The following is an 18,193-nucleotide window of genomic DNA, read 5'->3' as shown; positions in this document are numbered from 1 at the left end:
GGGATGTCCAGCCAGTTGGCCTGAATCCTAACATCAAGTCTATTGGATGAGGGACTAATACTTTGATAGCATGAGTAAAAAATAGGATTATACCAAACAAAGATCACTAGACTTGCATGGTTGATCTTTTCAGACAGACAAGGTGTTTTGACAAAGCAACGTGAGTAATCAAGATGCTTTATAATCTGATCATCCTCTAGTTGGTCTACTTTTTGAAAGCCTACGACCCCCGTGTGGCCTTACACAAGATCTTCCCACCGGTGAGAATCTATGATAAGATTGCAATGGGAGCAGGCTAGGAAGCATGCCGGGAAGCTCATTCACAAAGCTTTAGCCTACAACGTTGTGTTGGTTACGATAATTGACAAATGAATGTCAAAACGGAAGGGATCATAAAATCCTCTGAATTCATTCTCATTGCTGACATTAGAGATGGTACCAATAAAAGAACTAAGGTAATACTCTTTGATGAAACCTCTCTCTCTCTCTCTCTCTCCCCCCCCCCCCCCCCCAAAATCCATTTTCTTCTTCAAGGTTGTATACTCTTGTTGAATCTTCAAATGACACAACCATAAATAATAAGCAAATTCTTATATAAATGACAAGAATGCACATAATAGAGAGAGAGAGAGAGAGAGAGAGAGAGAGAGAGAGAGAGATTGAGTCAAAGAATTAATACAACATAAAAATTAAGGACAAATATAAACATATCAAAATTGGGAGAGAAGGTCTAGAAGCCAACATCAATTGTTCTAGTGACAAAGTGTTGCAGAGCTCATCATCAACCTTGCCTTGCCTAGAAGAGTCAAAAATAGGAAATGTTTGCCAAAAGCCTCACGAAGATTGACGTTGAGCTTCATAACACTAGTTCTGTAATTGGACACTTAAGTGTCCTGTTTTTCTACCATGTTTTGGCAATTTATTTGTCAAGTTAGAAAGAAGTTTTTGACACCTTGCTTCTACCATAGATTGGTTATGAGAGAAAGAAAACGGTAGATTTTTCTCCATATCAAAATACAATCTGTATGGAGAGAATTCTCGTAAGTTCTAAGACATAAATTTTAGTAAAATTTCCAGCTGTTTTGCCAAAAAAATCATAAAATCCTTATATCTTTTTGTAGAGATGGTCTTTTTTATGTTTATAAAAGCCAAGTGTTAGCATTTAGTGTTACAAAACAATGGAATGCACTTCAAAGATAAGTTTTCAAGCCACATGTAAGCTATAGACATAATTTCATACTTGAGCACATGCTGAATAAGAGCATAATTTTGGCGTTCCAAAGGTCCCCTCATGAAATTGGTACTATTCTAGTGCAATTAGACAACTACAAATGACTTTATATGTTTAAACCAAGAAACCACGTATTTTTTGAGCTCCCTAACTCAAGTAAATCACGTTTCTTGAACTCTATTTTGAAGTTTTTATCGTGCAAAAACTCTTAAAAATCTTGAGTTCTCCATAATAACATTGAAACCAAGGTTTTAGGCACCCCAATTGTGTATGTGCCACGTACTTTGATACAGTTAGTTGATCTACATGGAAAGTTTGATATTATTTGAGGTTTTGAATGCTTATGTCTTAAGAATGAAAATATGAAAGTTTTCTCTTATGCAGTTTTGAATATTTAAAATGATCCAATACTTGTTGCATACCAAAGCCCTTCTACTTGCCACCTTGAGTGCTCATGGAAAGGGCAAGCAATGTATCACTCTCTAAAACTTACAAATACATCAAAAGGATATTTTTTATTGTATACAACAATATGCTTGAATGACCATATGAAACACATGGAACTTTCCATTATTTTATATACTCCAAAATCAATTTTTTTGCACATGAAACTTTCAATTATCTATAGCAAAATTGTGGAAGAGTCACCTCAAATTTTCTACAAGGTCGCTTCATTTTTTCTTGAGCTTATAAAGGTGATTTCTTCAAAGCGTCAATCGCAGTCATAGGAGGGTCAACTTGATGAGTATAGTTCTTGATCATGATAGATTCTAAAATGCAAGGTTATATTTTTAAAAGATCCTCTAGCTAACATATTTAAACATATCAAGAGGGTTTTCTTAAATAAACCGTCTAATGCAAGTAGCATTTATTTTAAATTTTTAAAAAAGGACACTTAAAGTGTCTTGTTTTGGTACCAAACTAGTGCTAAAGTACTTCGTCAAAGTTTGCTCAGCAGAATTCATGTTATTGTTCCATCTAAAAGAAAGATTGTAGATACAGAGAAACACTGGCTTTTTGTCCCTTATGACAGAGGGAGAATCAAAGATCTGCAAAAGGAGATTGAGCAAGAGGCTAAGTGGAAATAAGAGGAACAACATAGAAGCGATGGTAGACATGATAACTGAAGTGAACGTGACAGTCAACACGATGGCGTAAGTTGCAAAAAGGTAGGGAAAGGTCAGTAATAGGGAAAGGTCTTTTACTGACCTTTCCCCATAAAAACTACGACCCCATGGCGATCGAAGGGGAGCCAAGAGCCATGGTGGGAGCAGTTTTACGGAGAGAAAGGTCAGTAAAAGACCTTTCCCGGCTTTCAAGGTCCAGGGGAGGGAGGCCAAGCACTGGTCTCTGACCACAAAGGACGTGCAGTCTTGCAGCGCAAGTACACGCAATGAGGTTGAGGTGTCGCACAATAATTGGCAATCATTGCCATTCACATTGCGTGTGTTGATTTGTCTGACATCTGACGATGCTGGGCAAAAACTAACATTTGTAATAGCTACGAGATGATGATGGAGATCACAAAAGACAAGATCAACACAATGATGGAGAAGAGAAGGTATGGAAGACAAAGCTTGGACTTGGAGAACGTTGAAGCAGCAGGGGTCTAGTGATAATGTCTCTTCACAGTCAAGAGTGTTATTGAAGCGGAGCTTTTCTCGCGCTTGATTTCGATTATACATTCCCAAAATTGTGATAATTTGAAGTTGCTATTAAAGCTTGCCGTTAGCTCAAAGCTTGCAAAATAACTTAAAAATTTTATATGTGAGAAATAAAAATAAATTGACTATATTTGAAGGTTTTTATACTAAAGTTCTCCAAATTTTGTAGGTTTTATCGCCTTCATATTTAAAATTTAAAGGTAAATCTCAAAATATGTAGGTGATATCACACTAAATCTAGGTTTCTTTTTTAGCACTAACTTATGTTACCTATATTGTGATCCCTCTCAAGGGCTTAAAACTTTCCAATCACCTACATAGAATTTAAAACTAACCCACTCTTCAATATCTCCTTTATCCATATCTTTAAATAATTTATAACATTCAAAAGAAAAAGAGAGATAAAGGAAGACCAAGGCAAGTCAACTAGAAGTAAGTAATCTCACCAATCTATGATCAATATGCTTGAAACACTAAAATCTCCTATAAGTTCCAAATGCAAGGAGGTGTAGAAAAAATCAAGACTTTGTACAAAAGCATATAAAAATAAGACTCCTCAAGGAGGCAATAGTTCTTCCTCAGGCAAGGAAGAAGAGTATCAAGGCTATATGCTAACGCATCGGCAAGAAGCTCAGGCTCTGCCAATAAATAATCAAAATTGATCCGTTCAACTCTCTTTGCAATTCAAATACCGTTAAAAGGACACTTCCACATTGTATTCTAACCCGTTTCATCTTCTCATATTAAAAACACTTTTTTGCTCGTTAAGTTAAGTTTATATTCTACATCTTTTATATTTGATTTAATTCTTGCAACGGGTGCCACATGAAGCATATATATTTATAGCAATGGAAATTTTGAACAAACAAGAGCGCCTCCACCTCGATAAAACTACAAAGTTCGTAATTTGTATCCAAACCTCCATGTGTATGCATTTGCTTGGACAACACGTAAAGACTATGGAGACTTTCGTTCTATAATTTTTGGAGAGATACAGTTCCAACTCTCCATCAAACTTTTGTATGGCACTTTTTCATGGCGTGCACTATATGTTTAGAGTTTTCACTATATATGCCTCATTGCATGATGAAATTTTTAACTATTCACCTTGGTTTCATGTATCTTTAATACAAACACTTCCTCAACCTTGCATACTTGGACAGCACCCGTACACAATTAGCCGGTCAGTAGTGCACTTCAATTTTTAGAATTTGTCAATGCTTTTTGTATTTTCAATTTGCTAAGACTCTATTAAATCAACTTAAACATAACGTTCTTGACGAATTCTATAGCAACGCCTACTAAGAAAGACTAGTTAGCAATGCAACCATGGTGGTTATTTGTTCTCCGAGTTCTTTGTTGACGCACTTTAAGTGGGTGTTCTTTTCAGTATCAACTCTTTGATATGGCTCTTTTTGAGGTGAACCATAGTTTTGCTAGTTTTTTGGTTTATGTATAGGAGGATGTGTTGATACTATCTAGATAGGAACTATCTAGATTATTCACTACATCTTTGGTCTGCCCTTGATGTGGTTGTAAGGCATAAGTTTTTCAAATGCACATTATGGTAAATCCTCGTTATTGTTGGAGGCAATAGGAGAGATTATGGTTGCAGTTTTTTTATTTTCTTTGTATGGTCTGGACATACCTCAATCATAGAAGTCTCTATTGTTTGCACAAAATCAGGGCTTAATGTGTTTTACTGCCTAAAATTGCAAAATCCACACTAGATTCCGACCTTGCCTTGAAGAAAACTAGAAAAATTTTACAAGTTTTGTTGCAAATACCGGTAAATGCTTCAAATTTTGGCATGAAAGTCAGAAGTGTTTTATGTGTGCCTTTATTCTCTTGGGATAGGAAAAATGTTTTTTGCCAAGCCCTAGAAGTCTCCAATATTATTTATTTAGGTCGTTGGCGTTTTGTAGGATTTTTGGCCCCTTATCTCATAGATGCTACCATGAAAGAACTTCAAGATGGCTATATGTTAACCAATTTGGTTATTGATGTTCTTATTTGAGCCGTGTTTGAAAACTTGGAAGATTGTGACTTTGCTCAATTTGTTACCTTTTCTCATAAATAATAACGAGGTCCCTGTGTGGGTTTCAAGATGGATATGTTAGCCAATAAAGTTATAAATAACCTTTTATAAAAATTAGGGGAATATCTTGTAATTCTAGAAGAGGATGATGCCATTAAGAAATGGTTGCCCCTGTATACTTTTGAGTCTTTGTCTTCGAAATAACAATAACTTCAAGTCATCAAATTGTGGTTAGATGGTATATGAGCTATAGATGGCTATGGTTGGAACTTGGCAGGCCAATTTACAATTGGCTTGTTTGGTTTGAAAGTAGTATGAATTATATTGATTGTCTAGGTCCCTAATGTATAGTAAGTTTAGGTCATGGCAAGTATTTCACGGTAGAGGGATAGCTTGTGATTCTAGAATCCAAAGAATGATAGGACTAATCTTGTCTAGGTTTTCATTTCATGTTAGAGGGATAGCTTGTCATCCTAGTATCCAAAGAATAGTAGGCCTTAACATGTCAATAATCAAGAAATATCCAATGCCTATGAAATAATATATGAGCTTGTACAAACTCTTTGCTTAAGAGGTATGTCATAAAAGGTATATGGCACATTTGTACAGAAGTACCGACATATAGAAACGTGGAGAGAGAGAGAGAGAGAGAGAGAGAGAGAGAGAAAATTGAGGTTCTATCACACTCTAGAGGTGATAGGCAAACTCAGCCCGGATAAGATCTAGCACTTTCCAAGTAAGAATAAGCAATCAATTTTTCCCGTATTCATGCACTCTAGAGACTGGAGTGTGGGTCGGCCAATCTTTTGTGGACACATCCATAGACGCCAAGGATAGAGGGAGAACAAAGCAAATGATGTGTTTTGTCTGTGTTTGTGTGTGTGTGTGTGCGCGCGTGTGCGTGTGTGTGTGTGATTTGGGGGGGGGGGGGGGGGGGGGGGGGGGGGGGGGGGGGGGGGGAACAGTTTCTCTTTCTTTCCCTCAAGACTAAGTGACAAGGTAGGGGTCAAAAAGGGATCCATGTCGCAAAAGTGAGCACGAATCCCAAGAGTCCCTCCACCATTGATCCTTGTTCAAAAATAAACTCAGCCTAGATTAAACATGGAATGCCCAAGAATGCAAGCATAGCTGTGTTGAGTCACTACCCGGATTTTCCGTTCTAGTCAGGTTTACTTTGCCTCGCTCCTCAAAATTCACGCACTACCTTGCATCGGTGATCCCTTCTCTCGACATATGTCACTTGGTAAGGGAGCTAGATTCCCCTCCAAACTTTACAGACTCGCTTCTTTAGAGTTCTATATATCAATTAACGTGTACCGAAATGCATAAGCATCACTTAATTTAATGTTGGGCCTCGATCCCATGCAACCAATAATCAATGCACTTCAAAATAATTTTTTAAAAATGGTCAACGATCACATAAACGAATGATCAATTGCTCGTTGTGTCTCCTCACTATCATTGATGTAACATTTCTCCTCTTTATGGATTGATCTTACCCTTAGTATGAGTGGAAAGATCTGCCATCAAGCTTTGAAACCTTCGCTGCAATGTGCTCTCTCTCAAGTGGCACTCTTTTGAGAAGTCTTTCCATTGCACCACAGATTTGTCTGTTAGTATTTGTTATTCTTCTTGGTTAATGTTTCTCTATTTTGTCTCTTGAGCAAGATTACCGATATCATAATGTTTCTTCACAAGCTTGCATACAAACAACGTTGTAATCAAGCTCCACTAAATGATAGCTGTAATCAAGCTCCACTAAATGAAAGCTATCGAACATAGTCGACATCAGAGTCAAGGCACATGTGCTCTCCATCTTATTCTTACAAAACATTTCGGAGCAAACAAAATCTTAAGCATGTGCAAGCAATCCGACTACTTTAGCTACTTCAAACCAACCTAAGGCTAACATCAACTACAAGCAAACAATTTGAAATTGAAAAAGTGGACAACCTCTGGATGCTTAGCAAAAAGGACAATCAGAAAGACCATTCCATTTCATGGCATGCAAAGAAAGAAACAAAGACAGATGTTTCCGTTTTGTGAGTCGTATGCATGCCATGGTACTTCATGTGCCAAGCTTGCATACTATCAAGGCTACGCTCCGCTCAAATAAAACCAAATACCTCAAAGCTGGGGTATTCACTAAGGATTACCATATGGTATCACGTGAATACAATAGGGGGGGTTTGCAAGGCAAAGGAGGCAGACTTTACAAAGGAGGGTCCTGTATATAGGGGTAAATAAGGCAGTTTTGGTGCACACAAGTGACGTTTTGGTGCACACAAGTGACGTCTCCCTAGTATTACAAGTGAATCCCCCGGGGCCAATCCATACGAGAGTCCCCTCGAGCTGTCAACTCAAAGACTAAAGAACATCAGCTTAACTCAAGGCAAGATAGAAAACAATGAGCATGTTGATTCTTGTTATCTTTTTCAAGTGAAATAAGGAAGCCGGTGCAGCAAAAAGCCTTTGCAATATGACATACATGACTATGAAGAGACCGTGTGAACATTTTATGACAGCATAAAAAATCAAAAAGACCCTAAAGAATCCATCACTTCTGCACATTAGTATAGGTTCCTGTATTTGGAGCCTCTCAAGAACACAATGGAACCGCAGAGCCAAGCCTCTCGAAGGCAAGAGAGGTTTAACATTTGCAATTCCACCTACTAGTGCTTGACAGCCTTTCTTACAAAACCGTTGGTGAAGACAAAGAATAGATCATGGAGCTTGTACTTGTACACTTACACTCTCATCATTACCATTAGCTGAAAGAGTCTTTGGGCCTTCAGGAATATGCATTTCCTGCAAAGGAGGTGGATTTATGATTGTCATAGGCATAACGACATCGTCAGAAAGCCTGCCCTGCATCTCCCGATGCTCTTGGCATAAAGCACACCAATGCATACAGCAGTGAACTAAGCAAGGATCACAAGGAGAATTCTGTAGCACGTACACTAACCCAATTTAGATTAATGCAAACAAGAAGACAAGAAGAGCAGACGATTGATACAACTATGGAAAAAAGACCTGCAGATGGTATTTCTTTTGCAAGTCTTGCCGGAAGAGCCCTGTGTATATGCCACACATCCACCACGTAAAGAACAGTCCTTCCCCGATAAGAAAGGCCGCATGAGGATTGACTGCATGAAAGGCTAGCGTGGCAGCGGCAAGCGCCAATCCACCCTCCACAAATACAGCATGGCATGTACAGGGTGTTGTCCAAGGTACCTCCTTCAGTCTTTCGACATTCCTCCCAAACAAGACACAGGGGCAAATCAAGCCTAGCCAACCTGAAATACATCCATACAATTGTTGATTGCAGTCTGCAATTTCAACTATATGCAAGATATACGTTGCCAAAATGACCTATGAGACTAAACCGTACATAAATGAAAAGATTCTCTCATGTAAGAGAAATAGAAAACAAGGCTAACACTAAAGGTAAACACTATAGGCTAACAATTAAAGGCTAACAATTGCGTATATAATAGTATAGCAACACGTGAGAAAATTGCAAACAACTGATTAAACTTGAATATATATATATATATATATATCAAGGTTGTACCGTATGTACGTACGGATTGGATCCGTACGGTACGTCCGTACCATACGGATTCAATCCGTACCATTTTTTATTTTATTTTATTTTTATTTTTGGGGGGTGGGTTGTGGATGGTTTTTTGTTTTTTTTGGGGTGGTGGTGGTGGTTTCTCCCTCCTCTTAAGTTCCATTGCTATTATTGACATGTGTTATTGTGTCTCAAGTTCGTATCATGGACCATGGTAGGTCACTTCATTGATGTTTAATGCCATATAGACATATAGAGTGATATATTTGTAGGCTTCTCTCATGAAATTCCTATTTTCTTTCTAAGTTTTAAGGGATTTTTACCAATAGTGCGTATTTTTACGTACCTTAAACCTCAATCCATACAGGACTGCGTACCTTACGTACCGAATACGTACAGAATTTTACGTTTGGTTCCACCTTGATATATATATATATATATATATATAGAAGAAGAAGAAGAAGAAGAAAGAGAGAGAGAGAGAGAGAGAGAGAGAGAGAGAGAGAGAGAGAGAGAGAGCACGGCGGAGTTAGGAACCAAGATGCATTGGCCCCAAAGACTAGCGTTCCTTCCGGTATTTCTTCATTATTTCTTTACAAAGATACTCCCAAGCTAATCTGCCAAGAGGAGAAACCCTCACCCTAGCCAAAACCACTTACATGAAAAGCTTCGTTCCAAAAGCTCTGTAACAAAATCTAGCGCCCTTTGGGCCTCTCGGCCAAAATCTATAAGTTTCTCTGAGGTTAGGTTTTAAACTCTAAAGTCACGTGCACATCTAACCCTATGTGCATGTGGATAAGCTATCACTCCTATTTCTAGGGTTTAGGACAGCCTAGGAAGTGTTATGGCACCCTTGTGAGCGTGTACGCAAGATGTGCATGACCAGGCGCTTCAGAGTAGCTGCATACCCTATGATTGCACATGAGCACAACCCGTGTCTATTGGGTGTAGGCATTGGGGAGTGTTCCCATACAGTACCATTAGTACCAAGCCTAGGTAATAACTGCATACGATGCACCTCTTATTAGTAGGTCCATATTAATAAGGGACATTCGGACTAACTTCGAGACGGGCTCTCTCAACAAGAGAGGAACTGATCACATCATGCATACTGGGTCAAACAATATGACAAAACGGTGCCCCGACGTACGACCATAACATTTAATGAAAGATTCATCAATGGGAAGATCCTGAGAAACTTGGGGCACACTCGTGTTATTATTCATTGCATTGACAGATGTAGTGGGTTCTTTAGATTCATTCGATTCAAGCTTAGGACATGTTCTTTTTATGTGACCCTTAATGTGACAATGAAAACAACGACCTTCCTTAGAATAAGTGCTTTGTTCTTCCGACGTGATGTATCCTCCTACAATTCCTTGTGCTACCTTTTCATCTGGAGTAAGCTTAGGTTTAGCAATTGTGTTAGTCTTACCCTTAGATTCAATGGAAGAATTCTTTGATGAGAGACTATTGGAAGATTGGTTAGAAGAATTATCATTCTTACCGTTCTTACCGTTCTGAGGGTTCTGAGAAGTCTGCGAGGCACTTGTGGAAGTCTTGTTCTCCTTAGGCTTTCCCTTGTTGTGCTTCATATCCTGTGCGATAGCAATCGCTACTGCCTTGTTGAGATCGATTGGATCGAAGACTTCGACATCGTACTTGATATACTCGTCCAATCCAAAGAGAAAAGCCTCTCTGCGCTCATCGTCCGATTTTCGTAATTGAGTGCCTAGCTGCAAAACACGATTAGAAAAAGATATAACCGGTATACCATTTTGCTTGAGAGAGCGCCAATCGTCCTTCAATCGTGCAAGGTACTGAGGTGGCATAAACCGCGCCTTGAGCTTGTCTTGGAAGTCATTCCAATTGAAGGAAAGGGGCGTGAATCCGTCGGCTTCCTCTACATGCACGGCTAGCTCTGTCTCTTGCCATGCATGGTACCAATTAATGGCATCACCGGCAAGGTACATAGCTGCCGTCAAAACTTTGCTATTGCCTATTTTCTTAGTTGTCGCAAAATAAGCATTAAATTGATGCAACCAAGAATGAATAACCGTAGCATCCATCTTACCGTCATACTTACTGAAAGTCAACTTTTCGGTGACTGGGTTGTTGGAATCCGCATCGTCGCTTGCACCACTTGAGGAACTCCCACGATCTTTGGGTGGTTCGGTTTTCGAGGCTAGCGCTTGTCGAAGCAATTCTTGAGTGCGTAGCTCTCATTGAGCTTCACGCTCGGTCTCCAAAGCCAACCTTTGAGCGGTACGATTGGCCTCCAAGGCCGCGTTTCTTGCAGCCTCTTCCGCCTTTCTTAGTTGTTTCCGTTCTTTGCGTTCGTTGCGCTCGCGTTCTAAAGCAAGTCGATTGTCTTCTTGTTTTGCGGCAAGTTTTGCGTTTCTTTCGTCGCGCTCACGGTCCTGAGCAAGGCGATTTGCTTCTTGTCTATCCATCATGGCCATCATCTGCTTGACCATTGCCTCCATAGGGTTTGGTGCACTTGGTGGCGTAGATAGCGAAGGGGGAGAGCTGAAGAAATCATCTCCAGGTGGGAAAGAATCTTCGTCGCCTCTCTCATGCTCATCACCTGTATGCGAAGTATCCATTCCGCTTCGGGTGACGACCATGCACTATGATATTGGGTTCTTAAGTTCGCGAGGAACTTGGGTTCTTGAGGGTCTTGAGGTTCTTGAGGTTCTTGAGGGTCTCGGGTTCTTGAGGTTCTTGATTCTTGAGGGTCTTGGGTTCTTGAGTTTTCTTTCGCTTGCAAATCGCATTGGAGAAGGATCTTCTCTTCACCCGAGTTCTACTCCTTTCTGCGGGCGCACCCCTTGGCGGCCTTGCGCTCACACCAAGGTTGCTTTTTCCCACCTCACGTCGATTGGCCGGCCACTAAGTGCACGGTCCGCTCTCAATGAGTGAAAAGAGACACAAGGGGAGACTGGACAAGCCCTTCTTTCTTGGGATTCCTGTCACTCTTCAACAAAACACGATTAGGAATCGACACGCCCAAGCGAACTTTGGTTCGTGCGACCGCAACAAGCACAAAAAATTCTTGTGATTCTTCCCTTGAGTAGTACAGAACACTTCCAAAGCTCTGATACCAATGTAAGGTGCAACGGAATGAATGTTGTATTTTCTCAAGATTAGTGATCTATATTTGCTCAAGGTTCTTTTTAGTTCTTAGGGAAGGAGAGAGCCTTCTGTCTTTATGGAGAGTGCTACGATCACGAACAAAGTGAGTGGATATTGTGCGTGCAAGTGTATGAGACTGCGAGAAGGAGAGAGAGAAGAGATACGACACCCGAGAGGTTGTAAAACCCTCCTCCGAAGGCCCCACTCTCGTCGGCGAGAGTGGTCTACTTTGATTGCACAAAGGTGTACAATTCGTATGCAATGGACTGATCCAACTTGGACTATGCCGATGACGACGACGGTGGTGATGACGACGACTTAGGGCTGAAATCTGTGGTCTTCTATTTGCTGAAATTCGGGGCTGTTTCGGTGGCTGAAAATGACTGTTTTACTGCTGTTTTTATGGCTGAAAATGACTGGTTTTGTCGGGGTTCATGCGGTGGCAAAAACGCTGAGGATCGGTCTTTATCTGGCTGCATTTTTAGGGCTGTTTGCACCTGCTGAAAACGCTGCAAGGGTTGTGGGTTCCATGCTGAAAACGCTGGTAATTGCAGGTTTATCAATGCTGAAAAATGCTGAAATGGGCAGCAGTAGTAGCGTTAGTAATTTGCTGAAAAACGCTGAAATGGTAGGGGAAAAACGCCAGCATAGAAGTTTGATGGCGATAGCTGCAAGAGAGGGAAAACGTCAAGGAGGTGATGCTTGATGGCGATCCCAATGCTGATGGGCTGATGGGGGTGGATCTCACCAAGGGAGGCTTGGAGAGGTTCTTGTTGAGAGAGGGAGGGAGCACCTGCTGCTTGGGGAAGCTTGTTGTGCTCTTTGCTCATCTGCCCCATTGTGCTAACTTGGGTTTTCTTATATATTAACTTACCCAATTTGCCCTACTGAGTACCCAACAAAAGTCACTTAATAAATAAGTGAAAAATGTTAAAAATAAGGAAAAATAGGATATAGTCACTTGAAAAATTCCCAAACTGACTCTGATGGAATCTGATGGAAATGCTTATGCATATGCAGTGTGCAACCAGAGGATATGCATCTACACTGAGTGACTGGGCATGCACGGTCTACAAATAGACTCACAAAAGTGCCAGATCACTGCTAATCTAAACTGACTTGACTGATGGGAACCCTGTTATGGTGTAGCTTGTCCACGGACACATAGGGTTGGGATGTGTCACGTGACACAAAAGTAGCCCTGAGCAATGATTGACTCATGTGACGCTACCCAACCGATGACCTTTGGTTGTTAAAATTGAACCCGTAGGTGCTAATTCTCAGACTCTGCGTCCAGATGCTCTAAGAAGTGAGGGCCTAACCACTTATTATTGATTACAAGGGATGCCCATAGGCAGAGCCCCAAAAGCATTAAACTTAAAAGCTCCTCTTTCAAAAGCAACTAGGCCCAAAAGCTGGCATTAAAAAAAACAGCCAGCGCAAATCCAAAATTTCCGTACGCTGCCACGTCATCAACCCGTAATTTGCGGCGGAAAAATTTGTACGGACGTCACGTCAGCCTGTCAGCTGGTTTTCTGCTGAAAAATCCAGAAATCCGTACTGTGGCCAAGTCAACCTGCCACGTATCAGTGTGGGTGTCCGGATTTAATTTTGTGTGTCCACTGCCCGACTCTGTGAGTGTGTCCAAGGCCATGCCACGTCACCCATTTGTGACACTAGAGCACACCGAATTGTCAGAACTCTTTGAAGACGAGGAAAAACCTAGGTCATCCTCGAAACAAACACGGTTCTTGGATCTGCTTTGCCCGATACTGTGGGTTTAGGCCCCTCAGCCCCGATGCTCCATAAGTTCTTTAAGTTGTAACTGCTCGAGGACAACGTATCCGCGTCAAAACTATCAAAATGTTCTTTTCCTTTACCCAAATCTGTGGATCGGCCATGTATTTAACAGGTACTTGCGTTCGGTGTTTGGGTTAGGCATCAACATTTCGAGATCCATTACGAGATCTACTCTTCTTGGATCGTTTGTCTGTCACAAAGTGATGATGCGGCTACAGACAGCAAAAACCCTAGTTTCTGCCAGAAACCCTAAAATTCCTGCAAACCCTAATTTTTGCCAAAAACCCTAATTTCTGGAAATCACAGAGGCTTATAAAATTATTAAAAAAATATATATTATAGAAAGATGAGCGACGCAAATTTTGCTTTTTTCTCTACCTAATGAGAAAGAGAGAGAATGCTTTTGCTTTCAAGTTTTGACTCTTTGTGAGAGAGAGAGAGAGCAATTGTTTTTTATTTGAAGCTTTTGGGGCTCTGCTTTTGGGCATCCCTTGTAACCTTTAAATTAGTGGTGAGGGCCTCACTTCTCAGGGCATCTGGACGCAGAGTCTGAGAGTGAACCCCGAGCCACTCTCTTGTACTTTGATGATTGATTAATACAAAAAGAAATACCGAAAGGGGCGCCAGTCTTTGGGGCCAATATCTCTAGGCATGGAACTCCGCCGGGCCAGTGTAAATCTATTGTGATCTGTGACTTGTTTTGAAGTGGTTATTTGGTGCTGTCCCGGTTGATTCTTGACTTGGAGTGTCCAAGTCTGTTACAGTGGTATCAGAGCACGGCCGATTTCTCTTCTACGAGAAATCCGATCCCCGAAAATTTTTTTTCCGCGGCACCTATGGCTTCAGGCAATGATCAGTCGACTCCCTCTGCATTTGGAGATGCGGACTGGGATCACAACGAAGATTCAGACAGAGAGTATAGCCCGCCTCGGCCTACTCAGGCGGAGCAAAGAGAGATGGAACGTCGTCAATTGATTGGCAATGCAACAAAGATGATGCTGAATTTTTCCAAGGACCCGAAGATGGCAAAATATATGAACCAGACCTCTTTGGAAGAGGTACAGACGAAGTGGCAAAGAACCACAACACCACTCCCGAAACCCGTTCTCAAGAAATCTTCTGCCTCCAAGAAATATACGGAGAAGGAACTGGAGAACGTGGTTGATGCACGGATTGCTCAGCTTTTCGATGTGCAAAAGAAAAGCAAAAAAGCACGGCAAAAAGCAGAAGAAAGGCACTAACTTCCCGGGATATTTGGGTCGTCGATCGACATTTGACAAGGCAAAAAAATTGAAGAAGCACGTCAAGTTTGAAGACCTACCCAGTTCTTCTTCTTCTTCTTCTGACAGTTCTTCTTCTTCTTCTTCTGACAGTTCTTCTAGCTCTTCAGACTCGAGCGAAGAAGACAGGAAAAGCAAAAAGTGAAGCAAGAAACAACGCTTTGGAAAGGGCAAGAAAAAGGCAAGGAAGTCTAAGTCTCGCCCAGTGAGTGACACTTCTACAGAGGACTCGTCTACAGACAGTTTAGACTCTGACAACGGAAACTTTTATGCGAACAAGAAGAATTTTTACAAAGCCAACCAATATGACTTTCTCGAAGATAAAAGCAAGAAAGTCTAAGAGTTTGAGGAAGGTGGCCACTCGATCAAGTTTGATACTTTTTCACGATACACAGATGCTTCGAAGGCTTTGTCTTTTATACAGCAGTTTGACATCGCTTTCGCGGGAGAACGCTATTCAGAGCACTCCAAGATTCGGAGAGCTGCCTCTTACTCTAAGAGGAATGCTCATACTTGGTGGTCCACGCTTCTTTTAAACAAGACTGCGTCAGTTAAATGGCTGAAATTTAAGAAGCTTTTTATTTCTTCTTGGTTAACGCAAGAATATGAATGAGATATACGAGCTGCTTGGAACCATCTTCGGATGACCAAGAAAGACACAATCAATGCTTACTGTGAAAGATCTGGAGCTCTTTTCTACCCGCCTCTTCATTCAAGAAGATCTCGTTCAGAGAACAGATTGAGCGGTTTACCTTGGGTCTACCTACAGAGATCCAAGATCACTGCTTCGAATAGAAGTCAGCTTCTATTTAGGAGTTGATGAGTCATGCAAAGCGGGGCTTTCCCATTCACTCTGGCAATTTGACCTACCCCACAGATAAGGCCATGACACAACGAGCCGAACAGACTTCTGGGAATGAAAGTAGAAAGAAAAAGAGCAACCCAGAGAAAAAGGATGCACGACCCAAGCTTACTCCTGAGGAGAGAGCTCGCTTCATCAAAGAGGGGAAGTGCTTTGGATGCGGGGAACATGGACATATCTCTGCAAAGTGCCCTAAAAAGGCACAGAAAGAACAACATGATAAAGACGACGATAGGCCTGAGAGTTCGACAGCAGCTGAGGAACGTGACAGAAAAGGCAGATAGAAAAGCAGAACTGGTACCACATGGCGTGGGACCTACACCGAATCTAATGAATGAAAGTACAAACTTTGCCGCTTTTGGGGCAAAGTGAAGGATCGGGAAGCTCTTTTGAAGGAGCCAAGGCCAACTTCTTTTCACTTGGAATTGGCGGCTCGATTTGCAATTACGCACGACAGATTGACGCCACAGGCGGAGGTAGTGTTGCTAAATTGTCTTTATCTTATAGAAAAATAATTCTAAATGAATTATTGGATTTATAAGTGAGAGGGTTTTCTCGCTTGGAACACCAAGGAAAAATAATTCTAAATGAATTATTGGAATTTTAAGTGACAGGGCTTTTCTCACTAGAGACATCCGAGTACATAGTATTCCTAGTGCGTCATTCAAAGTAATGATGGGAGCAGTGAGAACGGGAATATCTGTAAGGCCACCAGGAACGGGTAATTCTGATGCGTCACATCGGATGGGTGACAAGGAGGATCGGAAAGAAGTATCCGACCATCCCGGAACGGACATCTCTGATGCGTCATAGAATGGGTGACATAGAGCATCGTGAAGGAGATTGTACCATAAGTTCGGTAGGAAAGGACTAGGTGATGGGTATTCCTGATGCGTCACAAGGTGGGTGACGGGTGCATCGGAAAGGGAATATCCATAGTCGGGAGGAAATTCCGAACTGTGTTAGATTGTGCACAAGGAAAATCAAGCACTTGAATGAAGATGGGTTCATAGGAAACTTTGAGGAAAAAACAGATGCTTTCTAAGAAAGCGGATTGCTTTTTGGGAACGCAAATGCTTTCCTGCGAGGAAGTTTATGTTTGCATTGCAATTGTGCGTGTGATTGCATCCAGGGACGCCTGGGAAGTGTTGTGAAAGCATTGTTTTTAACTTATAAGGTTTTATTGAGTTTTTGGGCAAGTTCAGACTATTTTTAAAATACGCCGGCCACCCATTTAATAAGTGGGCAGCCATTTGATAAATAAGGCAACAGATCAGCCAGCGTTTTCTCTCTCTCTTTTTCTGGCAGAACGGTGAAAAAAAAAATGAAAAAAAAAAAAAAAAAAAACGGCCGCGATCTCTACGCGAGCAGCTATTCGTGCTTGTGGCTAGGAGCTATAAAAGTATCACATGCCCTCACTCAAAAGGAAGACCAATCTTTGCAAGGAGGAGATGCTGCTGCAGATTTCAGCAGTAAAGAAGACGTTGCCGGTGATGCCCATGGCTGCCCCAAGTGTACCAGATGTCGTCAAGACCCAGTGCGCGAGTTCCCTCGCGAAGAAGTGCCTACGGAGCGTGTTTTCATCGCGACAAGCTGCTGTTTTTCTCTGTTTTCAGCCCATAAACGTCGTAGACAGGGCTGATTTACGAGAAGGAACCCGAGAACACACCTCTTTTGTGTGTAGGATTGGAAGAGAGGATTTTCTATGCAGAGATCTCTTCCGGGGAATTGCTTTTTCGAGAACCGCGTTGCGTTTCGAGCGTCGAGACTTTGAAGGTAACGATTTTCATGTTATGATCTCCGAGTATTTGATTGCAGGTGTACTTCCTCTTCGTGAGGGAGTAGGAGCAGAGGAAGGCATGAGCCTCTGCAGGAGAAAGCGCTCTGAGGAACTAGAGCTAGATCAGCCCAAGGGTTTCGTACCCAAGTTTGGGAAGCAGATCCACGGATTGAAGAGAGGTAGACTCTCGAGATGTGATCCGGAAGTTGAAATTCCCAAGGAAAGAACTTCGTGTCCAAGAAAGCGGAGTTATTCTGCAGGAACAGGACTCTAGAAACAGAGTCGGAAAAGAGTTGCAGGGATGCCATGCCCTGAGTTTGGAAGGTGTGATCCAGAGGCGAGAACCTTGGTTCTCAAGGATTTGGAATAAGGAACGGAAGTTCCTTGGAATAGGGTTTTGCCCTAGGAATCGGAAGCCGAGGCTTTCGGGAACCATCAAGGCTTATTCTAGAACGAACGTGGTAATACGTTCGGTTCAAGTGCTTGTATAGACTTCTCCTAAGTAATAAAGATACTATTACGGGGGGGGATCAGCCCATCTTCTGGTCCCCAGTACTGTGTCGATCTTCTCACTCTCTATCTCTCTCTCTATCTATTTCTCTCTATATCCTTTGGCTTCAACTAAGTGATAAAGTCTATTTATCCGAATGTATCTTATATTGTTATGCGCTCCCGTTTGTGACAGTGGTATCTGAGCATGGTCTCCTCTCTTTCTCTGTAAAGAGGACGACTCTGGGAAGATACGGGAAGAAGCCATGACAAGCCAGGAGAGAAGTAAGCAGGCGGAAACCTAAGTCCTGCAGCAAAAGCTCGCAGAGTTGGAAAT

General features: G+C 41.6%; 1 protein-coding gene across 1 annotated transcript in view; it reads right to left on the bottom strand.

Moving 5' to 3' along the window:
• Positions 1-7,378: 7,378 nt before the first annotated feature.
• Positions 7,379-18,193, bottom strand: part of LOC147432562 (cell number regulator 6-like) — a 32,275-nt gene continuing 21,460 nt past the window's right edge. Inside the window, exons 3-4 of the mRNA XM_086492448.1 lie at positions 7,967-8,229; positions 7,379-7,879 (exon numbers count right to left, since the gene is read on the bottom strand). Coding sequence (XP_086348574.1) covers positions 7,658-7,879; positions 7,967-8,229 — 485 coding nt within the window. The 3' untranslated portion in view covers positions 7,379-7,657. The remainder of the gene's footprint in view (positions 7,880-7,966; positions 8,230-18,193) is intronic.

Source organism: Adiantum capillus-veneris, chromosome 20 (genome assembly GCF_014529385.1).
Source record: "Adiantum capillus-veneris isolate H3 chromosome 20, ASM1452938v2, whole genome shotgun sequence".
NCBI classification, from domain to species: domain Eukaryota; kingdom Viridiplantae; phylum Streptophyta; class Polypodiopsida; order Polypodiales; family Pteridaceae; genus Adiantum; species Adiantum capillus-veneris.
Note: the sequence above shows the minus strand (reverse complement) of the source record. Positions and strands in the feature narration are given on the sequence as shown.